Source organism: Lytechinus variegatus, chromosome 15 (genome assembly GCF_018143015.1).
Source record: "Lytechinus variegatus isolate NC3 chromosome 15, Lvar_3.0, whole genome shotgun sequence".
NCBI classification, from domain to species: domain Eukaryota; kingdom Metazoa; phylum Echinodermata; class Echinoidea; order Temnopleuroida; family Toxopneustidae; genus Lytechinus; species Lytechinus variegatus.
Window position 1 is genome coordinate 30,603,208 of NC_054754.1, and position 27,465 is coordinate 30,630,672.

Sequence of the window (27,465 nt, forward strand, 5' to 3'; positions counted from 1 at the left end):
TGCTACTACTCCTACTCTTTCTTCTTCTTTTTCTTTTCTTCTTCTTCTTCCCCTTCTTCTCCTTCTTCTTTTATTTACTACTACTTTTACCACTACTAGGAGAAAATGTCACAAAATAACCAATATTACATGTATCTTTGGCACCAAGAATTCAATTATATCCTTTCCAAGACATTCCAGTCCTAGTTATTTGATGTTGACACTTGATAGATTAAGATATTAGATCTTGCATTTGATATGTAGCTTTGATTTTGTGATTTGAATGAATATATACCAAGGCAAGCATTTTTACTTTAGTGCATCCAAACAGTTGATTGCTATGAACATGATAGGGAAGAAAGCTTGAGCCAAGTGTTGACATATACATGTACAATTACTTGTATCTGTTCAAAAGGGTAATACAGCAGTGCACTTTCCCAACTACTCGATGCCCTCGAAGCATAAAGCAGCGTAGATGGATCAAGAGTTGGTTGTTATAATGAGATTCTGACGAAAGAGTATTATCCCTGTCTAATATTGCTGGTGCACAGATTATGTTAGCCCAAGGAACATGTTTTCATAATGGGCAGTCTGATAGGCCAGCCCTGTGCTACATAATTCAATTACACCAGTATTTATAAGCATTCGGATGAATGAAAAACAGGATATGAAAAAAAAAACAGATGGAATATTTGTTTGTTTGAGGCAAAGCCAGTGTAAAGATAGGATGTGTTCTGGTTATAAGATTGAATGCTGGAAGAATTCAATGCTGCAAGAGTGCTCAATCACCAAAATGAGAAATTAGCTCTACTTTGCTGTGATTCAGACCCTACAAGATTCTTTACTGTAGACTTGATGTAACAAAGGGGAAAAAGTGGGTCTGTCAATTTTTATATTTAGTTTTGGGTTTTAATGGTATGATATGGTAATTTGTAGAACCAAGAGGGTACTTTGTCTTGTTTTTTTTTAGTGTAGCATATCCATGCAGTCACTAAAACATATTCAGAATGGCCATGTGCATTCTTTCTTTCAAATGTGCAAAAAAAATTGAATATGCAATACATGAAACTTTGATCAGTTTCCACAATCTGAGCTTGACAATGAACTGTGTATGGACCACATGCTGTGGGCAATGTTGACTTTTGAGAATCACCCCTGAGATACGTTCCGTCAGATGGACAAATATTGTGAAGGGGAGAAAAGGGGAATAAATATTATAATAATCCAGGCGTCCATTGCACAAGATATTGCTCTATGATTTGAATTTTGATAGACAAATTTGTCTGCTAATCATTAAACCAATGTTATTATTGTACTCAAGTGAATAAGGTAAGCAGAACAGGAAAATGCATGCTTTTAGCATTGGTAGTTCAGTGAAGACTGTGCTGTCATGCAGATAATAATTTGAGTTCACCGTGTACAGGTTAGAATCTCCATAGAGTACCACCGCTGTGCGCATAGTATTATTATCCCATGGCTTATTATGACAAGCTCTGTTTTGAGGGGGAATTCACTAATCAATTGGATATTGATTGGTCAATATTTTGCACTATTTCCCTTCTGGATGTGTCTCAGTAATCTGAATTAATACAAGGCAATCCATGGCTTGGCTTACAGTTAACACAATTTCCTATGCAAAGCCTGTAGTGTACTACAGTATGTAGTGAATTTTTTGGAACATTTGTTACAATATATTGTCCTGTTCAAGTCCTTAATTTGTTCTCTATGTCATTGTCTTGTCCTTTCCTTTTTTACCATCTTTTATTCTGTCCTATCTTTCTTTTATGCCTTTGATTATAATCCACATAGAAGTATTGTGGTCTAGTGGTTCTGACCCTTTCATTTCAACCAGAGGCTTGTGGGTTCCATAACTATTCAGATTCAGATTCATTAATTTATTGTCCTTAATTGGAAATTCTCTCTGTTGGCAATATACATACATTATACTGCACATCAATATACAGTGCGTATCAAAAAAAAGTTTACACTTAGAAAAAATCCTGTAAAATTATATATTTGTAATATCCTGACGATTTTTCCACATTTTAGCATTGGTACAGATCCATTTAAGCAAATGACGATATAACTGTCGAAAAATATTTCCGCTTGAGTGAGCACCACTTACTTTTGAAAAGTTGGTGAAAAATGATTTGCGCAGAACTTTGAAATAGTTATGCGAATAAAAGTAGACCTTAATCATGAAGAACACGTGGAAATTAGCAAGTAAAAGTGATATGAAGATATCTTTTACCTTTTTAAACTTGTTTCCTTGCCCAAAACACTTCGACGAGTGCATTGCGCCCCATCCCACTCCCCCACACACCAAGTCCATGGTGACGACATTTGCTTTACACTGAGCTGTGATTTACATGAAATGGCTTAGGCTTGATTTTTATTTTGTTAATCATTGCCAAGCTTGGGAAAAGTGTAGAGAAACAAGTATTAAATGAAAATGAAATGTAAACCAACTTTAAATGATAAAAACTTAGTGAAAAATGCTGGAGATGTGTGATATAAACTTTTGTTCAGATTCAGTTATGTCCTCGGATCCAGCTGGCACAAAAGAGTAAAGGTTGTGCTTACTAAGTGTTGAAATCTCAAATTTGGGCGGCAAAATTGTTACAAAATGCTTGAATGTATCCGTTTTATTTCAATTGGCTAAAAGTGCTTGGGAAATTTATGAGAAATGCTTCGCAGGGTAAGTTTGATTTTGCCCTTTCCCCTTGACACAGCGTGAAAACAAGCATTTCTGCGCAAACAGATTTCTGCGAGCTTTACAAAAATGGACAGTGCTCACTCAAGTGTAACATTCTATCAAAACTTTTACTTTCATTGGATAGATGAGTTCCAAACCCATAATTACAAGTGACAAAATTACCCACATGTTGTATATTTTTTTATTCCCAGGGCTTTTTCAAAGTGTAAACTTTTTTTGATACGCACTGTATATTATGCGCACCATAGTATTTCAGTCATTATATTGTTACATTATATATTACATGAATTATCACAACTGGTTTAAGAGGTGAAATTTGATGCAGTACAGATGACTGGCGAAGTGACAAGATATGGGCTTATTCAGTGTAGTTCATTGTATTTGCGGATAGAGAGCGGAACAAAGGACAGTACATATATTTAGTTCCAATAATTCCAATGTATTATGTGGGAGCATCGTGGTCTAGTGGTTCTGACTCTCACATTTCAATCAGCAGGTCATGTGTTCAAATCACATTAAATATGGTATTTCCTTCAGTGAGAAATATTTCACATTTTGCTGTCATCAACCCAGGTGAGGGGAATGGATGTTTGGCAGGAATTATTTCCATTAATTGTGTGTTGTAAGAAGGATTGTCAGGCTGAAGCCAGGGTATTGGGAAGTTCATTTGGAAGCAAATAGATACATTCAATGATAATGTGATGTGTCCTAACTATAACTATATAATAGCATAACATTGTTTATTTTGATACATGAACATTTCTTATTGACTGGATATCATAATTGCACATGGAAACAGACACTCTTTATTATTAGGTTCTTTGTTTTAATAAGTAATGCATCTAAACATATATTGTCATTTTATACCGATTTTATTTTTGTATATTTGTAAACCCTGACTAGTGAGGAGAGCTTCATAACAGAAACTAGTTTTTCTTTTAGACATCCTCAGGCACTAGTCGGTGGTAATTTCTTGTGTTTATATTCTTGTTTTTCTTTTGCCTGGAAATAAAATAAATAAAAAAAATAAAATAAAATAAATGTATAATAGTATTATAATTATGAATTTGTTGTGTTTCTGTTTTTCATAAAGATAAACTTTCATGTTGGATGTGTCCTATGTAGACTTCTCATCATATTTTATCTTCTTTTATTCAGGTTGACGTGGTCAGAAGAGTTCTTTCATTTGACCTGGGACAGAAGGTTGTAGACATGGCTGAGGTAGAGGGCGCCACACTAGACGGAGGAGATGTGTTATTCACAGGTATGATCTTTGAAATTATTTGTTGCTATCTCACATTTTCTTTTGTGATAAATGCTCTTGACACATTTTATTCTATCACAAAGGATGTTTTTACTTACAATTGCCTTATAAACAATAATTATAATCATATAACTTGGGGATAAAAACAGCTATTCATCTGTTTTTCTTTTTCTGATTTAAAAAAAAACAAATAATCCGTTCAAGTGTGGTGATAATGAGGAAGGAGGGCAAAGAGAAGATTTATGATGAAATAATGATAACGATATATAAATTGGTAAACGGTGATGATGATGATGAAGATGGTGGTGGTTGTGATGAATATGGCAGTGTTGTTGATGGTAATATTGTTGTGATATTGATGGTGATCATGGTTACTATTACGATGATGACAACAATAATGAAAATGATGATGATGTTGATAATGATTGTGATTTGGATCATTCGGATGATGTTGATGATTATTACCATGGCGATAATGATGATAGTGAGGATGATAAGGATATAAAAGGTTAATCAAATAGATCATAAACATCCTGGGGCCTGTAACACAAAGCTTAGGAATTCATTGTAGAACATATTTAACGAATGATTACATTGTCTACAATAATGATAATGATAATAATAATATTCAGTCCCTGTATAACGCATATCACATTATGAATAAGCTCTCTATGCGCTTCTGAAGGATTTTGATATCATTACCCTGGCTGTAGCTCAAGCTGCCTTTACGCGCTCGGCATTCCAAGGAATGAATTCCTGCCAGGTACCCATTCACCTCACCTGGGTTGAGTGCAGCACAATGTGGATCAATTTCTTGCTGAAGGAAATTACGCCATGGCTGGGATTCGAACCCACGACCCTCTGTTTCAAAGTCAGAAGACTAATCCACTGGGCCACAACGCTCCACAATTAATTGTAAAAATCAAGCGTACGATTAATCACTAACCTTTGTTTTACCACTGTCACGAGACGGAGATCCTCCAACTTATTCCTTGATTGCTATTATCTTGGTGTCTTTCATCTCAACAGGGAAGGAGTTCTTTGTTGGACTTTCCAAGAGGACCAACATGAAGGGAGCTCTGTTTCTTGCTGATACATTTTCAAACTACCCAGTCTCACCCATCAAGCTATCGGATGGCTCCTTGCACCTGAAATCATTCATGAGCATGGCTGCACCTGAGGTCATCGCTGTAGGCTCCAGTAAAGAAGCTCAGAAAGCTCTCAAAGTAAGGGCCTATATACCGCTTATTTTTGGCTTTAAAAGAGCGCTCATACACCAGTTCAGAGTTGGCACAAGTCATGAAGGACCTCAAATAACCACAAATATTCTAAAATGTGGAGAAGTCTTTTTGTCCACCTATTTCACAGATTAATGGAGGTGTCTCATGATAAGTGAATATCTCTATTAGACATCTGATTGAATATAGCAGTATCATATTGAACAATAGACTGCGTCTGCATTCTGCAAGGCATTCCGATTTTTTTCATGCACCTTTCAGTTATTATACCAAAAGATATTCTGTTCACCCATTTTTACTTTCCATGAGCTTGGTGTTAGTGTTGCCATGTAAGGCATTCTGCCAAAAGATTCCTGATGGTGGACTCAAGATTTTGATACAAATTATCAGCACTTGCTCAGATGGCATCAGAATTGACCTATTAAATGTTATACAACTCCCAAGAATGTTCTGTACTCTGATTGGTCCAAATCGGATCACATGATATTCTGTGAATTGCACTATTGCATCCAAAACGCACTATCCTGTACTCTGACGTCATACCAATAGTACTATCAAAAGTACTATCCTGCACTCTGACGTCAGAGTGCAGGATAGTATGAGGTCTGGAATTATCTAGAATTTAGATCAAATATAGCATTCGGGGCAACTCAGTAACATGGGGAGTTGTATAAAACGAACAATCCATGCATTCTTGTGCATGGAGGAGCTAAATAATGAACTCTTTGCTCGGCTAGCCAAATGGATATACCGCACTCGGTCCTACGGACCTCGGTGCGGGATATCCATTGGCTCTTCTCGCATATCGTTCATTATTGGGCGCTGCATGCACTATTTATTGCATTATTTGTATACTATACCCCCTCAAAACCTTGCATGAACTTCACATTAATAAGCCTGTTATTATTAAGCATTAGCTCTGGGATTTTTTTTTTCATGAAGAGATATTGTGAAAGCTACTGAAAATCCTCATATCTTATTGGCTGAGAGCATTGTATTTTCACTTAGTCTTGTGAAAATGCATTAATTTCATGAAATGCTTTCATAGGCTGCACAAGATGTACAAAGGCACTTTCCCAGAGTATAACATTATACAAATAGTGAATGAGCATGAGTGCGATGGTGCGAGATTTCGCATGAGGTGAAACAAAGATGCTCTATTCAATGGGGCATTAGCCGAGTTGAATAGAGCGTCTCTTTTTTCACCCAATGCGAAATCTCGCACCATTGCACAAATAAGAATATTCGCTATTTGTGTTCTACAACGCGTCAGAATTTAGTGAAAATATGAAAAAACAAGAGTTTTCCTCTGCGGTAATCTATGAAAAGGGAGCAAAAAAATTGACAGCGAAAAGCAAAATCCCACAAGCGCATGACCTTGGGCAGCATTGCGCATTTAGCCAGCAGGCTTATACGTGTATTACTCCTTCATTTTTCTGAGCGCAATGAATTAAAACGTATTGTGACGTCACCTCCTAAAGCCGTGCTAGTTGGATGGTACGTCTTGCCATTCAGCCTCCCATTTGCTCGGGTACAATAAGCGAAGTAGGCATTGTACAATACTTCAAAATAGTAATAGTACCAGTCTCTACAGACCATTATTTGAATACAGGGTCCCATCTTACAAAGAGTTGAGATTGATTTACTCAACCTCATCTATATGGAAATCCAAAAATTTCATAATTTTTTTTCTAAAAGAAATTTGCACAAAGACAAAGTCCTTTACAAGTTAACAAAGTGAAGCACACTGAATTTTCAAGGAAACAGTGAAAGCATAAATATACATCGTAATCAGACTAAATCAGAATAACTTTTGAACATACTTGCATTTTTAATGTTGATGTTGCTGGCTTTCCATAGTTGCGGTTGATTGGATCAATTGCAACTCTTTGTGAGACAGGGCCCTGAAGTACTTTGGCAACAGCAAAATATTCATAAATTTGTGATCTGAACCTTTTTGTAATAAATTCCAACATATCTTTCAATTACAGGAGTCATGTATTGTGTTTTTGGCTCTGTTTTTCTCTATTTTCTAGGAGATCGAATGCAAAGCAACATTCACTTACAGAAAGATTACTCTTCCAGACGATGGTGCAGCTAACTGTGTTTATGTCAATAAGACTCTAATACATTGTTCTCATGAGGACTTCCCAGAAAGTGTCAAGGTATTATATTAGAAAACAATGAGTAATGCTTGGAAAATTATAGTAATACCCAATATTTATGACGTGCTTTTCACAAATGGCCCAGAGTGCTCACAATTTCAATTTACCTAATAAATAAAGCAGTTGCCTAAAACAAAGTTTTTAGGGACTTTTTAAATGATTGTTGGGGATTTTCTTAAAGTGAGAGGGAGTTTGTTCCATTCCTTGAGGATGCAACAGTAAAAGTTCTATTCCGGTCTGTTTTTGTCTCACCTGCGAAGCAAAGTGAGACTATAGGCGCCGCTTTTCCGACGGCGGCGGTGGCGGCGTGATGCAGGTGAGACGGCCAGAGGCATTCCACTTGTTGTTTAGTTGGATATGTCAACTTAGGTGGGTCTTCAGAGGATCTAGTTTTTTTCTCCCAGAGACATTAGTTTCTATACAGTCAAATATTTTGGCGCTTGGTTGAAATTAAAGTGATTTGTATTAAAAAGGAATTATCTTCAAAATAATTTGTTGTCTGATAGGAATAAGAAATTATGGATTAATGGGACTTTAATACATTGCTGTCATGAGGTGTAAAGGTATTCTAATTTAAACAATGTTTTAAAATTAACAATTACGAAATGAACCTATAAAGGACGAGTTGACGACAGCTGAATTCATGATCAGTTCTTAATTCAATTTGACAAACTTCCATTTTTCAAAAGCACCCCCCCTCCAAAAAAAAAATAGGTTGGTGGTAATATCCATTACAGAATTTTGCTTTTCATAAACATATGCTACTTATAAACTCATGCAATTTTCATTATATACATCTACAACTTCGGCAAGTCTTCATTACACTCTTAATGCTGTGATGGATAAAAGTAGTCATCATCTCAACATATTATTTTCTTTTATTCACAGAAATTTGAAGAACTCTTTGGCCACACCCTGAATCGCATCGAGATGCCAAACAGTGAGTTCAAAAAAGTAGATGGCGCCCTCACATGTCGATCCATACTCATACAGAAGAAGCCCAAAGCATGAGCTTGTCCTGAAAAGAAATTCCAATCATGAAAAATTAAGCATTAAATCTATGTTTGTTCCTGCTGTAGAGATCATGTTAGTACAGGAAATAAAAACATTCATGATATTGTGTTGCATAAAGCAGTCTCATTTCAGTACGTTACTAATAATGCAAAGATTTTCATTTGGCAGTTTCCATGTACGAAATAAAAAGTAAGTCATTCAGAGCTAGATTCATATGTTACTGATATGTTTGCTGTAATATTTTACTTTTTGATGCAGTGTTTTACTATGTTTTTTTTAGTATTGAAATAGCATGTAGTTCTCATCTTTCCATTTTAGTTTTCGAGGCTGATTAAACTTTGAATACATGTTTGTACATGACATGAACGTGAATAAAACATTTCCTTTGATCTAATGTTGCATTGAAATCTTGGTATGAATGATGCTAGCCTGAACTCACATTGGAAGTATAAACTGGATAGGTTTTTATCCATTTAAGCATATCATAAATACTGAACAGCCCATCTATAGTATACATTGTTGAAGAAGATATTTTATTATATTACATTTGGTGCTCAGAATACTGAGGCTTTTTCTAAACCATGATATTCTGTACTCTAAATTGGCAACACAATGATAGTGACGTAATCACTATTTAAATGCAATTGGCAACTTTTTTTAAAATTGTGCTATTATCAAATGTCTTGACTGGTGTTATAATCCATATCTTTTTTCCAAGTTTTAAGACGAATATATAAAATTAATGACTGTTGCCAATTAAAGGAGACTTTGAGAGCTGCGAACTCCCTTGTGACTTTGGGCTATTCATTCTAATCAAGAATGATTTACTAAGACGGACCAAGGTGAAAATGGACCATAGTCAAACAGAACCAAGAAGCACCTATGAGATGGGGATCATCCGACTTGTACCGCACCACCATGGCCCGAATTCATAAAGGTGGTTTTGCAAACCATCGTTTGAACCCATGGTGTATGTCACATTACGCAAAATTGTCACCTGTTGCCATGAGTCCACTGTTTTGAATTAATGAGTCCACTCTTCAAAACAGTAGACTCATGAATGAAATAGCGCACTTAACCATGGCAACAGCCTTCATTTTGGCGCACTGTGACAAATTCATGCATCAGAATTTGGCAATTTTCAATATATACGCGGTAAATTAAGTGTACTATTAATGTATACATGAAATCTGCATAAACCATAGGTTCAGTCGATAGTTTTCAAAACCACCTTTGTGATTTCAGGCCTGCAAGTCTCCCACCCCATTTGATTGAATAGTAGGCCTAGCCACTCATGCAATTTTACCATTGTTGCATTTTTTTAAATAGATGTTTGGTTATTTGCACTGTCTTGTTATTTCTACACTATACTTTTTATTAGTATGATACTGTAGGATGTAACGACAATGATTGTGTGCAATAAGTATGGAAAGTGTACTTGATGTGATGTTAAATAAATGATTTATGTGATTTATATGTACATGTGTATATATATATACAATGTAATTTAGGGGTTTTCAAAAAGTCCACCCCTGACAATATGTGTACTTCCTCTTAAAGCTGTATAACACGTAGAGAATTTTTATACTAAATTGACAGGAAACTGTCGAAATTCAATTCGCAATGTAAGTTTTAATTTTGAATATGATTTATAGTGTCTTGTGTTGATGATGAGATGTATGATCTTAGATACGTGCAACAAGAACAAGGAAAAGATATTGCAGTGATCTGAACTGCACCATCTTACAGGTGGATTTCTCAAGTTAGTACAGTGCCATGTACCGATAGCCTCTGTTGTAAAATTACTTTGAACAACCATAAGCAATCTAAATTTATGTGTTTACTTTTATAAACAATATCTTTTAATTCTCTGATGTATGTATGATTTAGATATTACACCGTAAGATATTCCATGTCTAAATATTTGCATCAAATTCTGTTTTATTCTGAAATCGTTAGGTGTGTGGTGGCCTTTAAACACAGGCATCACTGAATGGCACTTGGGGGTCCTCGTAGGGAATCCAAAACTGTATTCCTGTGAAATAATGTGGATCCAAACTGATACAAACAACTGAAATATCTATTATTTAATTCATCATTTCTTGCCTACGTGAAGCTGCTTAAGTCAAATCTCTTGGGACTGCAGATATCCTATCATAGAGGTGTGTGGCTCAGTGAACAAGTCTCTGGACTATGAATCACAAGGACCGGGGTTCAAACCCACCCACAGCACTCGTGTCCTTTAGCAAGGCATTTATCTACATTTGCCACTCTCCACCCAGGTGTAGTAAATGGGCACCCAGTAGGAAGAAATTCCTTGAATGCTTGAGCGTCTGACAAGAGTAGCCGTGCCGAAGCTGGGGTAATATTAATAATAATACTCGATATTTATAACACGCTTTTCCCACATGGCCCAAAGCGCTCACAATATCAGGTAACTTATTTATACAAGAAAAAATCAGAATGACATTGAATGAAAAGGGGTAATAGTATGCAGTGCTCACAAACATTGTATGAAGCACTATGTTAATGTTTTATTATTATCTATTCAACTTGGGAGAGGTTTAGATGTTATCATTAATTTGTGAGCTGTTAAGTAATACTTAATGTGGGAGAAGATGCTTGAAATAGTCTTTAGCTTTCAGACATATTTGATTGTAGCCTAGATCTGGATGTCAGTAGTCATTTGTTCAGAAATCCCTACACTCATTGCAAAAAATATACACACCGATAACATGCCTAGCCTGGTGGCTTTTCACTCTCCCCTACGGGTGAAAGAAAAGTCAAGAGGAACAGGTGTATATTATTGGTGTGTATACTATTTTATATGGTGGGCCGTTGTATAGGCAAGTTGATAATCAGTGCCTCATAAATACTGTATGTTATTATTATTTGCAATGAGCGAGTGCATGTTTTTCCAAACAAATAACTACTAAAGACCAGAGCGAGACTAGTGTGATTGTGGCTCCCTTGCTTCGTTAATATCAAAATTGTAATTAAAAGGTGGTGTCAATATTTGGTCTCTGCACCGACAGATTTTCATGTTTAGATCATTGATAAAGTACAATTTCATGATGCGAACCTGCATAATAATATTTTTTTAGAATCGTTTTTGTTGTCATAGTTTGTATTTGTAACATTATATCACAAATTGTTGAACAAATTGCAGAAATTCACCTACCCTAAGAAGCAGAGTAAGTCAATTCTAAGATAGTTTTGAAGTACAAGAATGAACATTGTTGTTAGTATAATATGCATACAACTAGTGAATATTCATGTCACATCTATTATCATCATCTTCCATTATAATTTGTTCATAAAAAAATGTATCATGGCGTAACTATTTGTACTTCGTTTATTGAATAAGGAAAAGAATTCCTTCGATCTATAAACAATTCATTATTAGTGTTCAATTCATATTTTATATCAACATGATTATAAAGATTTCACAATTAGCATCTCCTTTGAATGTAATATGCATTTTATTGTAACCCGTACAAAAATTGTATTCTTGATTTCTTATGATGCAATAACTGATGCAACTAGCCAGTCATACAAGCACTAAAAAGGCAAGATTATATTTCATTTTTTTAAAAGTGGTATTTTTACATGTAGCATACGAGTAGTTTTTGTAAGGACAATCTGAATTCTATTACATAATTGTAGCTGGTTAATTCTTAGTTGTTAACTGGTGATGTTTTGAATAGTATCATTGCAAATGATAAGTAGTTGTGATTGATTAATAAAATAATCCACATTGTCACATCAGATTTGGTTCATCTTGTGTTTTTTAATTCTTACTTTTTTCTAGCGTGTGAGATAGTTGGCCATTATCCCATTGCTAACTGGAAACAGAGTCCCTGTCAAAAACTATGGGAACCAGAGAACTTGGTAGTCATAGGGTTAAAGCTAAATGATAGCAGTTGCAGTAAAACACTAATTTCGTGAGAAAGTCTGTAAACCAATATTAAGTATGACTATATCATCGTGGATCAATATCTGGTACAGTTACATAAACTGAACTTTGTGAAATCATAAAATCTAAGCTGAAATACGATCACACTGAAGATCGCCAACACAGATAGGCACACGTGTGACAGTGTATTATTATTGCTGGAATAAAGACTCGACGGAAGTGACGGAATCCGCGCTATTTTCTCAGCAATTACACAATTTCTTCCAGAATCCTTTGGCACATATTTTTTATTCATACAAACAGACACTTGGGTGGTCATTATATTAGATTCTGTAAAAAGTAATTTTGAGATCGTTACCAAAACTGGAATTTACCTTTAACTTCTTGTTCTGTACAATCCACATTCATTGTACTGGAGATGGGTCCTTTTCATAAAGTGATTTCTGACTGTACAAAAAAATTTAGATTACGAAGAGCCAAAATCAGAATTAAAATGTGTTAAGGAAGTTGATCAACTTGTGCATATTGCAAGTATAGCTAATGAAATATATGATGATGAACAAACCAATTTAGCTGGTGATATTATAGTTCTTCAATAACTTTAACATACTGCTATGATCAGCTTTGTGATGCTTTACTATCAGACGTACGTTTAGGAAAGAAGTCCCAATTTCTCAAAGATTCTTTTTTCAAACAACAAATCAAGGAATAAGAATGTCTCAACAAATGACTCACTTGTAATTTCAAGCTTTAATTATCATCAGTTGATCATCAGATAAATTCATTAAAAATAGAATAGAAAATAAAAAGATGAATACTAGTAAATGACAAAAAATAAAGTACACAGAATAGATATGACCTTTCATCCATTTTCTTTTAAAGAAAATAAATTGCAAGGAATATCAGATCCTATCAGCAGAATCAACCAGAAGTAAAATTCTTCATCAAACAATTTTCTAACTGCTTGTAAATCAGGCACTAAAAGATGCCTCCAAAAATGCAATTATACACTAAAATTTTTATTTTGTGATTCATTAAGTTTATCAGCACAACATACTTTGAATTAATATACCATTAATACTGTTCAAAATGATGACAATTATACTTGCTTAAGTAGCACTTTATCACTTACTTTATTAGAATTCTCTATAATGCAGTAGAATTACTCTTGGTTTTTATAGCAGAGCAGCCTATATTTCTGCATGGTGCGATAATGTAATGCAAGAGTAATGGAGTGTTCAGCATTTCATCACTGCTCAGTTTCATAAAAAGTTTTTGCAAGGAATGTTGCGTTCGCAAATTTATTATGATTTGCTGTGTTTTATAATACAAATTTCTTGAACTTCTTAACTCATTAAGAAGCAAAACCATCCATTTCTGAATAATTTCATTGTGTCATGATCTGATTTGTAAATAAATCTAGAAAAGACTTCCCCCCCCAAAAAAAAATATGTTAATGGGTGCATAACAAATTACGAGCAGCCTTCTCGTATTGCATCTCATGATAGCTTTGCCAATGAACTTTTCATGAAACTAGATGCTAGGTGAAGAGTAGAACAAGTTGAATTGAATCAATAACAACTATTAGGCCAGATACTGGTATGTCATCACTACAGGGATTTCTCAGCTGATCTTGCTATGTCTTAATCACATGTTTAATAGAAGAATATCAAACAAGCATTACACTGAAAATTTTATCATATTGGATGTGAAATAAGAAAGTTATGACATTTTAAAGTTTCGTTTATTTTTCACAAAACGGTTATATGCACAACTCAGTAACATGAAAATGAGAGAGTCGATGTCCCTCACTATTTCTTTTGATTTCAATGTTTGAATTATACAATATTTCATTTTTTACAAATTAGACAAAATGACCAACTTGACTGAACCACACATTGGTAATCCAAATGTTCAGTGAGGAATATTTTTTTCATATGACAATGAAGCAAAAATTAAAACATTTCATATTTCATGTAATGAAATAAAGAAATAGTGAGTGGTGTCATCAATCCCCTCAAATGCATACCGACCAGGATGTGCATATAACTGTTTTGTGAAATTAAGCGAACCTTTAAAATTTCACAACTTTCTTATCTTAAATCCAATTTTGATTATGTTTTGGGTGTTATGCTTGTTGGATTTTCCTCCTTTTATTTAAATAAACTATTTGCTGGGTGGACTTGTCCTATAATAAGTAATATGATGACTTGAAACTTCAGATTTGGACTACAAAGGGCAGGGATGCCACTTAATATCGATTTAAAAAAGTAAGAAAATCGTCTAAAATTGACCATTTATAACACAAAAGGGGCCTGTTGCAAATAACATTTATCCTTTAAAATTCTGGTGAAAATGACAACTCGGGTTACCACAATTCTGCTATTGGCTTAAACACAGGAAAAAACTGATAAGAATAATCTTGAGTTTGTTTTGTTTGTTTTAGTAAAAAAAATGTTTTATATGACACTAGGGCCCTTGTGTTTTCTATGATCTGAAAAAAAGTAAGAATTACTACTTATATCTCACAAGAGATATCCCTAAAATAGAGACAAAAAATAACACATTCACATCATTTAATAATTTCATAATTATATCAAAGCAAATAAGCTTTCTAATTACAAATTCATCTAACTTGCTTGTTATTCTGACATCAATGTGTAACCATTAGGAGATGGTTACTAACGATTTTCTTAAAAATAAAATCAAGGCTGAAGGTAATTACATTTCATGATTCAGAGAAATGGTCTTTCCTCAAAAATACAACTGAAATTTCAAAAGGTAGAGCTAGACAGTTCATTTACAAATATAATTGCACTTTCCCTTTCAGTGTAAGGCACACATTCTATCTCCAACAAGAGTGTTGCTGGGGCGAGCACATAATAAGCCCGCCTGTAACATGGAAAATGTTATTGGTCAAGCAAGATAAGTGGAAGGTAGCGACATGATCTTTCACCTATTGTCTACAAGAATACAGTGCAACTATTATGGTAATATGGTAACTCTGCGATTCAGTTGTAACTTCCACGGATCCCTTGATTTTGATTGGTTGTTGAGCATTATTTGGATGGCAAAGTTACTATTACTCAATGCAACAGGGCCCCAGCCCCCCCCCCCTGGGAGGAAGGGGGGCTGGCACTCTCAATATTCTAATCAAATAGCAGTATTCAGTCAAACATATCTTGATTCTTGACTGCCTCTTTCATTACAATGATTACAGACATCAAACTCAGCAAGTTACAAAATCTGCTTACAATATCACTTCCTCAATAAATCCATCATAAAATATATTCTTCAGTACAGTGGTCTAGTAAAAAGGCAGAAAATGGCATAATGCTTGGGGGCATGTATTTTCCAACTTGAACAGCTCTACGCATTATTCAAATGAAAATAATTAGTCTGTGACATCTGTCTTTAAAACATATTCATAAAATAAAGCAGATAACAAATTTTTATCGCACATTTTCTCTCAGATAATCAAATCCCATGATTTGAAGAGCTTATGGCAGCAACGTGTAATTTGAGATACATTTCATGAAATGTCCCTGCTCTAAAAACAAATTTCAATTTACAATCTGATCATCATTTCTTGTGAAACAATTAAACTGCCAAGCTCTATTTAAAAAGAGCTATTCCCTATCAAATCAGAAATTTAGAAGAGATCTTTAACCCTAAAAAGACTGGGGGGGGCTGATTCAGCCCCCCCCCTCGACATTTTTTGAGATAAATCCGCTGCGCAAAATTTTTTGACCGCGTCGCTCGCTGACTTTTTACTTTCAAGTTTTGCGCAACTTTTGAGACCAAAATTGTGACCCTCCGGTACGCGGTTCCAAAATAACGCAACCTTTCGTAAGTGCATGCAGACCCAAAATTACTCAAAAACGTGAATTTGTGTACAAATCCAATGCAAATGGTGTTCTTAGCCAAATTTCATAAATGTATCATTAATTTTCCTTTTACTGCTCAAAATCAATTAATTTTATCTTGTTTATGGTCAAAATAAAGTCCCCGACAATTTCCATTGAAAAAACACCAAAAAAAGTCGAAAAACAAAGAAATACATAAGAAATTTAGAAAACAATAGAATACATAAGAAAATAAATTTGATTTTGAAATTTTTTTTAAATCAATTTGATCAGATGCCTATCTAGAGTATGTGAAACAAAAATTAGCATTTCAGGGGCATTATTTTATTAATTAGAGCAAACTTATGATTTTACGCATAAATTAGCATAATTAATGAGACATGAGATTTTTTGCCAAATTTGATGTTATAGTTTTGTAGATAATGCCATGGGTAACGCGTGTGCCAATTTTCGTCGCGATCGCGCGATCAACAGCCGAGATCATAAGGGGGGGCTGAATCAGCCCCCCCCCCCAGTCTTTTCAGGCATCGAAATAGCCCAGTCTATTTAGGGTTAAAGATATGCTAGTAGAAAAGAATATAAAAAGTTGACTGTTAAAAATCCTTTGCATTTCAAATCTGTAATAATCAAATAGGCAATTTGTCTCTATTCAAAATAAACATTTTTTTTTTCACAAGCATGCTAACAGGTACCCGATTCACAGGGAGATAGCATCACTGCTTCTGACGGCACTGCCAATTCGACTCAATTATTTCATGAATTTCAAAATAATCTTTTTGGTTGTCCAACATTTCTAAGGGTATTATTGAATACTGAATTTACCATGCAGACTACATAGATAGGGAAAAAAAAAGTTTTTTGCCCAATGATTTTAAGACTTTTAGTGCATGGTTTTAGTTATTTTCTCTACTAACAATATCTTTAACGTACATGGTCAACATATCTACACAGGAGCAATAGAATGCTTAACATCAAAGACCGCCCATCTGTTCAACTCTGTTCCTAGAATACCATAATTTGAGAGTGTGATCATCACTAGCCGAGATAAGCATCTCTGAATCAAATGGATTGAAGCAAACACAGTTAACCATGTCTGTGTGAGGTAGACGAGCCAAAAGAATGCCGTAATGTCGGTCCCAGATATAACCCTGTCTGTCTTCTGCTCCACTGGAAAAAAAATAAAACAAATAATGTTGAAATGATAAGCTGATGTGCATAAATTAGCTTGTTTACTACCAAATTCACATATAATTTGTACAGTTATCTTCTGCTTTCATTAGGTTTAAACCTTACTAAACTGAGGGGGGGTCAATTTGACAAATTTCGTCAATATGCAGTCGCACAAATTTTTTTGACTGCGCCGCTCACAGACTTTTCATTTTCAAGTCTTGCGCATCTTTTGAGACAAAATTTGCGATGCCCGGGTACACGATGCCAAATTACCCAACATTTTGTAAGTGCATATACTGATCTGGAATCCAGTTAAGATGGGGTTAAATCATATATGGGTGGTTCATAATGGTAAAACATACAGAGATGATTGAGATAAATGCCAAAGGAAGCTGTTTCACAGAATGTAAACAAAGCACTCTTGTATGGGTAAACAGAGCACTCTTGTATGGTTTTAATGGGAAATGTTATAGATTTATGCTCTTAAAAAGCAGTCAGGATGCTTAGAATGTACTTCCAATATACCAATATATATTTTACATATGAAAATGAAAACCACATTTTAATGTTCGAAAGGAAATCTGAAAATAGGAATACTCCAAAAATTCTTTTTGCCAAATTGAAAAGCCTGGCAGCCACTGTGCAGAACCAGATTGACGTAGCTCTATCCCTTAATTGCTTAATTGTTGAACCCCAAATAGGATAGCAGCAACTCCCATCTTTTAACGTCTTTTTGTCCGACATGGCCAAGGCTTAAACTACGAACCTCCCGGTTGTGAAAAGGATGCTCTACCAAGTGTGTCGCCCACCAAAGGTGAAGGCGAGAATTAGGGATCCAAATGTCGTCCGTCTGTCACAAACCTAATGACACAAAACTCCGCAACCGCAAGTCGATTTTCAACCAAACTTGGATGGTACATGTAGATGGACTTGGGGGACCTGCATGTTATGCTGCAGTCGGAGGTCACATGGTAAGGTCAAAGGTCATTTTCAGGTCAATGTTAAAGTTTACATGCAAGACTCTCTTATGACACCTAACTCCGCAACCGTAAGTCACTTTTCAACCAAACTTGGAGGGTAGATGTACTTATGCGACCTGCATGTTATGCTGCAGTCGGAGGTCGCATGGTAAGGTCAAAGGTCATTTTCAGGTCAACATTAAAGTTTACGTGCAAGGCTCTTATGACAAGTGCTATTCCATCCCAGTCATTTCACAATGAAGTTTCGATACAATTCTCTTGCGTGCCCTCGCAAATCACGATATTTCTGGTTATTTTCATAAGTGGGAGAGACACAAAAATTGCTTTTGCCTTGTTTTGTATTCTTCCCATTTCCAGGCATTATTTCAGTACTTGAAGAATCATGACAAATGGCCCATATTTCCCTAGTTTTATTGCAACTGATATGTACTGCAGTACACATTTCACAAATGTTCAATAACATGACTTACCTAGCGACATAGAGATCACTGACACTAAGAAATATAATGTTACATTCATCATTGGGAGAAAATGCCCGATGACCTCGGAACCGTTTGACCTCCATCAAGGTGTAAAGGTCGTACATGCGTACTTCTATTTCCTGTGCTATAGGAGGCGGGGCTAAGGCATCTGCTACATGATAGTCTTTGGGCCAGGAGCGGCAATTCACACACAGAAACCTGTCATAAAAGTAAGAAAATTAATCACCATCAACTACAATGATTACATGAAAGAGAAAAGATTACAGTGAAAGCTTGCCCTATTAAAAATGTTGGAATTTAAGGATTATTGGTAATCAGTAAAAAAAGAGAAATATATCTTAAAATATAAATAAAAATAAAGAGCTGGACACAGTGATATCATTGTATATGTAAAATTGTTCTAGCTATAATACCAAGTTTGTATTGTATGAGAGTTATGTTTAAAATAATGCAAAATCTTAACAATTGTAGATACAAAAAACCCACCAAATATATAAAGTATTCATGATCTATCAACCTAAGATATGTCCTAAACCCCCCCACCCCCAATTCCAAAACAGCTCACTCAAATGCTAAGCTAATTGATCTCATCACTAGGCCTATAACTGAATAATTAGTTTGTACAAAATACTGCACTAAACCTTTATGCACCCACCAAAAACTTTCCATCTTTCTTACATGCCAGCATGAGCATCCTAATTGAATCACTACAAAACATAGTGGCTATTTGACATAATTAGTTCAAAAGTTAAAGAACTAACAATTATAAAATGACAAACCGGACAAAAAAAATTATTTAATTTCAGCGATTGTGATGCACAGAAACGTTTAAATCGCAAATCCCAAATGGCTCCACGAAAGGATTCCTATATTAGGTCAAGGACATTTAGCACATGAGACAAACAGCAATTTCTTGACTAATAAATACAATATTACAGAACCTAGTGGAAACAAAGTATAAAAGATAATTAAACAATGTATAAAAAGCAAACCACATAAAGAAAATGAGGGAATACACACAAAAAAATGTAAAAGCAAACCAACCTATGATCTGGAGACAAAGTAAGTCCTAGGATCTGTCCATGCAAGTCTATGACATGATCCACCTTGTCAAACTCTAACTGAGGTCTAGGATTCTGATGATTCTCATCCCCTGCGACTGGTCCTAAAGCCACCTCACCCAATCTTATTTGATCATCAAGTTGTTTGGAAACACCCAATGGTCCTTTGACTGTATCCATCATATGGGAGTCAATGTGTTTAATACATATCTGGTGAGGTGTGTACGCAACAGCCCCTCTCATGAAGATCAGGTGCTTGTTCTGGCTGTCCTCCTTCTGCAACGTCCTACGTCGCCTGATCTTGGATCTCTGAGCAATCTCCTGCGAGTCAGACTGGCTACTGCTGGATAGGTTGTTCGTGAATTCCGCCTCCTGCTCTCCGGTTGATGTTGCAGCTCTTTCGAGTGTCTTTTGACTCGGTTTTGCTTTTGAGGTTAATTTGACTAGTGATTCGTCATCTAAACTCTCTGTGCTTCCAAAAGTAAACTTCTTACCCCAGGCTCGTACAATGTCACTTCCACTGCCACTTTCTCCTGCAAAGGTTAATGAGGTATAGTCAGTATCTGTGCTAGATAGGACAGTGTCTGTAGAACTGCAGCGTGAACTAACCCCAGTGGCTTCTTCAGTTCTAAGACTATGCGGGTCACCATGACTTGTAGATGGACCACCAATGTTTCTTCCTGGAGAATGTCTAGGGAGTCTCTGAATGTCTTCAGGACACTCTGGCTCCACCCCATAGATCAAAATCTTCATGAGGTCTTCGTCGACATTCTGCCGACCACGCCTCATTTCAGCGTTGCGTACCCTATACCACAGTCTGCTATGACTTGTCTCTGTTTCACTTGGTTGCTCAGCTGAAGCTGCCTGTTTTGTTTTTGCAGCATTGTGTCTCTCACCATCTTTACGCAAACTTTTACGGAATGACCCAGGTGGGGTCACAGATGAGTCACTTGCTTCTCGTTTTAATGGATGAGTTCTAGAGTGTGCTTCACTAACAGATTTGTGTTTGGTTGCATGAGCACTTTGTCTCGATAACTTTTTCAAATCGCTTGAGGTTGATTCCTTCACTTCCATCTCAGGTTGTAAGGAATCGTCCACCATGTCTACTTCAGCTTTACTTGGCCCGGCAACATCCTCTGCTTCAGCTCTTTCCTTGACATCACCCTTGTCTTGATGATGGTGTTTTCTCTGATCCAAATCCGGTTCACTCGCTGTCAGCTCCGTATCACTTTCATAGGCACTACTAACTTTAACATCAGGTTCACTTTCACTTGAGCTCACAATCCTACTAGCAGTACTCTGCTCCTCGCTCGCTTTCTCTGTATCTCCCTCCTCCTTCGCCTCTTTGCTGCTTTCCAGTTTCAACTGCTTCAACAGAAGTTCTTTCCCCTTGCCCAGGTTCCTACAGTTTGCTACAGTGATTCCTCTAACAGTACTGGCATTCATGTTCAGGAATTTGAACAACCTCATCACCACAGATTCCTGCTCAGAGTCCACTTCCTGTGTTGCTTTGTTCAACCAGAGTGCAGAGCAGGATGATAGCTGACCCAGGTAGTGGAGGTTGCCTGATAACAGGTAGGAGTTGTTCAGCCAACATCCAAAGATATCATACGGTTTGTTCTGCACTCTTGCTTGAAGCGCAAAGTCCTCTGAAAAAGGTAAACAGATACAGAGGATTATACTAATTGATATCATTATATTCAATAATAAAAGTGATCCCTTATGATTGTTTCTCCCCCAACCCTATCTTCCATCAAGCAAATTAAATGTATTCCATATCATCCTTAAATCTATAACCTATAACCTATTCTTTTATCATTCAGATGCTTCAAGTTTTTGAGAGTTTTATTTTTCTATTAAATACTCTATAAACATGCATGATGTAGATGCAAACAATAACATTATTAGAAACATTCATTTAATGCCCAGTGGTGGACATGCTTTACATGGTTAGATTCAATTCAATTTCAATCATTATATCCAAATTCATGAAAAAAATGACTCAAATCCTCAGCAACAGAAGCATGAATACAGAATATCCAAAGCATAAATCTTGGATAAAAACATTGAAAATGTTTGTTTTTGTTGCTGTTGGTGGTGCTATTCACAAACATTACCGACCCTACTGCATTTTGATTTTCTTTACAGATTTTCATGCTCCTGAATTTGTTACTTCTAAGCTACCTTAATCTCTCACCAGTGGCGGACCGTGACCAAGAGGAGACAAAGCATTGGAGGGGCACAGCACTGTTCACAAACAATACAGTGCCCCTCCATTCAATTGTCTCCTCCGGGTCACGGTCCGCCACCGTTTCTCACCTTTTACATTGAATACAGCAATCTCTCCTGAGGTACTGTTTGGACCAAAGTGAACCCCTGATACAAGCAGCAAGGTATCACTGCTGTTAAACTGAGAAAACTGAGTGAACTGCCATCTGAACTGTTCCTTCATGTTGTGTGAATACTTCAAACTGGCTGGTGGACCACTTTTCCAAACCTGAATATATGAACACATGCAATTATGATACAGTTACAAACAATGCAGTCTAAGCTCACTACAGTCTTTGAAACATTCAAAATTACCTCATAGTAGAACAAAAAGAACCTGTCAATACAGGCTTTCAAGAGCATTAATTATCAAATTTTCACAACTTCCATATGCATTCATGTACAAGGCCCATGCACTTATTTTAAGGGCAAGAATTATAAATTATGCAAACAAATAAAGGAAAAGCAATTTTAACAATGAATAATTATTATGTCTCCCAGTATTAAATGAACAAATTTCTTGATTTTAAAGGTCATTAGTTTCATTGATATTTTCATATAATTGGAATATTTGAATAGATCTTCATTATAATTCACATGATTTAAGCTTCACCTAAGCTTCACAAGCTTTACAGAACATATCTGGGACTTGTTGCATAATAATAATAATATGAACATTTGTAATGCACTGGTATCCATCATAAAAAGATGCTCATGGCGCAATAAAGAAAAGGAAAAGGAAAAAGAAAGGAAGGAAGAAAGAAAACCTACTAAAAAGAGGGGTAGAATAACAATTACCTAAAAGCTTGCGTGAATAACCAGGTTTTAAGAGAACTTTTGAAAGTGGTGAGACAAGAAATATTGCGGATTTCTATTGGCAGTTTATTTGCATAAAAGTTACCGTTGTGGTAACTTTGCTGTCCAATGGTAAAATACATGGAATCCTTGGTTTTGATTGGCTGTTGGGTCAAGTTACCATGGTAGTTACCATTTGAAGGCAAAGTTTACAATAGTAACTTTTATGCAACAGGGCCCAGGTGGGTGTTTCATAAAGCTGTTCGTAAGTTAAGAGCGACTTTAAGAACGACAGGTGATCCTTTCTTGTGGTAAATGGTATATACATTGGCGACGGTTTAGCGCGTTAGAAGGGATCACCAGTCGTTCCTGAAGTCGCTCTTAACTTACGACAAGCTTTATGAAACACCCACCAGGTCTTTGTCTTGCCTTGATGGTCCCATCTTTGGAGCAGGAAGCAAATAGTTTGCCATTGTGTGAGAAGCTGACATGTAGAACCTGGTCATTATGATCAGTCAATACCTGCATGCATTTTGTAGGAACTCGATAGTGTAGTCTCCGGAACTCCCTGCAGGGGCATAGAACGGTCATTAAACACTCCTTTACATTCTGATGTAGTTAATCATTCCATAAGATATCCATTCTCTCTAAATTCTAAGAATATCAAACACTTATCACATTTCAGTGTGATACATTTAGAGAGCCCAGTTTCCATCAATAACAACTGTTTTAATAACTACTTGTGGAATACATATTTCAACTTTAATAATGTTTAAATGTACATGAGGTGTGACTGTGCTTATGTGAGGAATTTATTCTGTTTACTTTTTATATGCTCCAAAACAATTTTTTTGGTGTATTTTTACATGATAATAAAGCCTTGAAATTTGCATAGTCTCTGAAATATATGTCGAATTTGCCCTCAGCCAATCAAATTTGTTGAAATATGCATATGCTAATTAGTATTTTAATAATATTTGGACACAATGACATTTCTATCAGTATCAATAGCTTTACAAAACACTCAGATAACCAAATCTCAGGGAATAATTTGCTTACCATAATTTAATAGCATTTTTTGTTATACAGTGTAAAAAAAAAGTTATGCAATACCATGAAAATTATTCCCTGTCAGTGTTCATGATTACAAGATTTTGAAAATATTGCAAGTCCATCTGAAAATGAAAAGAAATTTCCAACCTGATAATTGCATAGTTTGATCAATCAAGGTAGAAAATAAAAAATATAATCTGGCCAGGCATGGCAACTCAGTGGAAGAAAGTCAAATTCATGAACAAGACGTTGTGGGTACCAACCCTGGCTGAGTCATATTATAGACTTATAAATTGTAAACATTTGCCATATAGCATATTTACATGGACAGGGGCAAAAACAACTTCTTACATTATACAGGGTCTGATGAAAGACCAGCTTATAAAGCTGAAGTGGCTCTTTTGGGAAATAAGAATTAACTATATTATTATAATTTCATACCGGTAATAAGAAGAATGTCCAGAAGGAAGAGGGATTTCTCTATTTATTTTCCACTCTCTGTACAACAAATTCTTCCAAAGAAGCTCATCATGGCTGATCCTTAGCCATGTCCGACAGGAGCAGCCCGCCCTTTGCAGTTCAGATGAGGTTAGGTATGAGAAGATGTTAACCACAAGACTCTCTGGTAAACAGAGCCAAAGGCTAACATTCTCTTTCTCATCCATCTCTCTATAAATGAAAAAAATGAATGAAATAAAAATGCAGATATTAGAATGGCTGCATTATAGCTGATACATGTATACACCGATCAATATAAAATCATATCATACATTTAGATAAGACTTTGTAACAAGAGGGGGGAATTGAAGAAGATATTATCCAGAGGATTGACTTGCCAAACATGTTATTCATCATTGTCACATACATGTAGCGTTCTACAGTTCGATTTTTAGCTATTTACTTATCATGGACTTTATTGGTTGATTATAGACCCAGAACAAAAACAACTTTCCTCTTTGCTTCTTTGGTGCTGGCTCTCTTCTTCCTCCCAGAATAAGGGGGTGGAGGGTATATCAACCCATAATAATCATACAGGACACCAGTGATGTGTGACGTTAGTCTGGTCTTGGACTGGAGTCTGTTTATGCTGGACTCAGTCTCCGTGAAGAAGCGATACGTTTTGACTGATAGCGCACATTGAAATCGCAGTCAGTCAAAGCATCATATTGCTTTTTCCTTATGGCATTTTTGTACAGGGAAAATCTAAGCCGCTCGTAGCAAAATAACAAGCATGTACTATGTAGCTCTTTTGTGATATTTTCTCTGATCCTTGGTTTTGTGTAAAAATGATACCAATGTGTAGCGATTGTCTTGGTCTTTCCAAACATGTATTTTTCTAGCAATTACTATGTTCTAAGGCTGGGGAACTTAGTGTGAAAAGTATAGTAAACTTTGAAGTCAATTTTCTCTGAAATGGGTTGCACCGTTGTATGTGTGAAACCACAGTTTGGATGGTCTCCAATGATATGGGGCAGCTGCTCATTAATGACGTCACAAATCAAAAACTTCAAATTCTAATAACTTTCTTAAAGGACAAGTCCACCCTAACAAAAACTTAATTTGAATAAAAAGAGAAAAAATCAACAAGCATAACACTAAAAATTTCATCAAAATCGGATGTAAAATAAGAAAGTTATGGCATTTTAAAATTTCGATTAATTTCACAAAACAGTTATATTCACATCTCGGTCGGTATGCAAATGAGGAACTGATGACATCACTCACTCACTATTTCTTTTGTATTTTATTATATGAAATATGAAATATTTTTATTTTCTCGTCATTGTCATGTGAAATGAAGTTTCATTTCTTCCTGAACACGTGGAATTCCATTATTTTAACATTTTGTGCTTCAGGCAAGGAGGTCCTAATCGTCAAATTCGTAAAAATTGATATTTTGTATAATTCAAACAATAAAAAAACAAAAGAAATATTGAGTGAGTGACATCTTCAACTCTCTCATTTGGATGTAACTGGCTCGTTCATATAACTATTTTGTTAAAAATAAGCGAAACTTTGAAATGTCATAACTTTCTTATTTTACATCCGATTTTGATGAAATTGTCAGCATTATGCTTGTCTGATTTTTCTCTATTGATTCAAATCAACAATTTTCTGAGGTGGACTTGACCTTCAATAATCTTTAATGGATTTATCTCAAACCTCTATTTTTCCTGCTATTTTTCACAACAATTTTTTAGTCAGGGTGAATTTTCCCTTTAAAACTTATTGGCATTAAGTGGCAATTTTCAGCAATTATACAATTTCTTACGGACTCCTTCTGCAAATATCTTTATCATTTACTCAAACTCATTTTGAAGTCATCACAACTGCTATTTCTTCCAGACTCCTTCAGCAAATATTCTTTATCATTTACTCAAACTCATTTCGAAATCATCACAACTGCTATTTTCCTTTATTTAATTTTAACTCTTTTTAATATCAAATATTTTACTAGAAAAATTTTCAGCAGTCTATGGTAGTCCATTTATACTTCCTAATAACTTTGGATTAACTTCTTTGCCTTGGTTTCCATCAATAGAATGATGACGGCCATTGGGCTTGTAATAATGGAGGTTCAACCGACGCTTAAATAGCATCTATAACAATGGAGAAGAGGGTATGCTAGCTCACTCTCCTCGATTACTGCGTAAAATCTCCTTTTGATGGGTAAAAAGGGGTGCAATACTAAAGGGAAAATGATAGAAAATGCAATCAGCTTACAACCTTTCCAAAATATATGTTGGAAAATACTGAATTTTTATGACAAACATTCAGGATCAGCTTCTCCTTCGATTGTTCGCCGTCATGTTTGAAATGAACAGTAGTGAATGGAGTGGTGACTTAAACCAGGATAATGCCAAAATATTAAAGTGTCCGGACACCCAACCCCCCCCCCCTCCCCCATTGTATAACATTTTTAATGCTATGCCGACATGTATGGCTATGACATGCAAAGTTACAGACAAACCGATATTACTGCTTATAAAACCAACGCGAATCTTAATACATGGGGCACCTAATAAATTAAAGTAAGCCAACAGTTCGTCTATCGATTTCAGACATGAAAATTACACGTAACTTCAACCATTGACAAACAAATTACCTTACGACTAGATGCATCAATTCAGCGATTGAATAAGCTGTCGTAATTCATGCAGTTCTATTAACTTCAAAGGTGTCTAATCTGTAATCGAAGAGGCATCCTCCTGCTTCCTTCCAGGCGACGTGACACAAAACGATGTTGACAAAAATAGTCTATGGAAAAAAAACCTAGGCTAGTACAAATATGCAATGGGGCGCGGGGAAAAGGGAGAGGGGAATGGGTGTCACTCGTATTTCCTCGTATTGAAGAATGGATAGCATCCGCGAAAAAGTGGAAAGAATATCTGAAAATGTAACAATATTTTTGGATATTTATTATGTTAAAATTTGTCATACAGAATTATATTTTTATCATATACACCTGCATGAGGGGAAGTGGGAGGCAGTTGCGGA

The 27,465-nt window shown here is 35.6% G+C and overlaps 2 protein-coding genes across 3 annotated transcripts in view; one reads left to right on the top strand and one right to left on the bottom strand.

Moving 5' to 3' along the window:
- The window catches only part of LOC121428368 (N(G),N(G)-dimethylarginine dimethylaminohydrolase 1-like), a 31,231-nt gene extending 22,021 nt beyond the window's left edge, over positions 1 to 9,210 (top strand). For both annotated transcript variants that reach the window (XM_041624949.1, XM_041624948.1), the window contains exons 2-5: positions 3,854 to 3,959; positions 4,989 to 5,185; positions 7,234 to 7,362; positions 8,251 to 9,210. In XM_041624949.1, the coding sequence (XP_041480883.1) occupies positions 3,854 to 3,959; positions 4,989 to 5,185; positions 7,234 to 7,362; positions 8,251 to 8,373 (555 nt within the window). In that variant the 3' untranslated portion in view covers positions 8,374 to 9,210. The remainder of the gene's footprint in view (positions 1 to 3,853; positions 3,960 to 4,988; positions 5,186 to 7,233; positions 7,363 to 8,250) is intronic.
- A 7,519-nt stretch (positions 9,211 to 16,729) lies between these two features.
- LOC121428929 (F-box/WD repeat-containing protein 5-like) lies at positions 16,730 to 27,216 on the bottom strand. Its single transcript, XM_041625819.1, has 7 exons — positions 27,074 to 27,216; positions 24,409 to 24,636; positions 23,344 to 23,482; positions 22,171 to 22,348; positions 19,835 to 21,500; positions 18,779 to 18,988; positions 16,730 to 17,325 (listed from the first exon to the last, which is right to left on the bottom strand). Exons 1-7 carry the CDS (start codon positions 27,088 to 27,090, stop codon positions 17,130 to 17,132), a joined length of 2,634 nt encoding a protein of 877 aa, XP_041481753.1. The 5' UTR covers positions 27,091 to 27,216; the 3' UTR covers positions 16,730 to 17,129.
- Between the last annotated feature and the right edge of the window lie 249 nt (positions 27,217 to 27,465).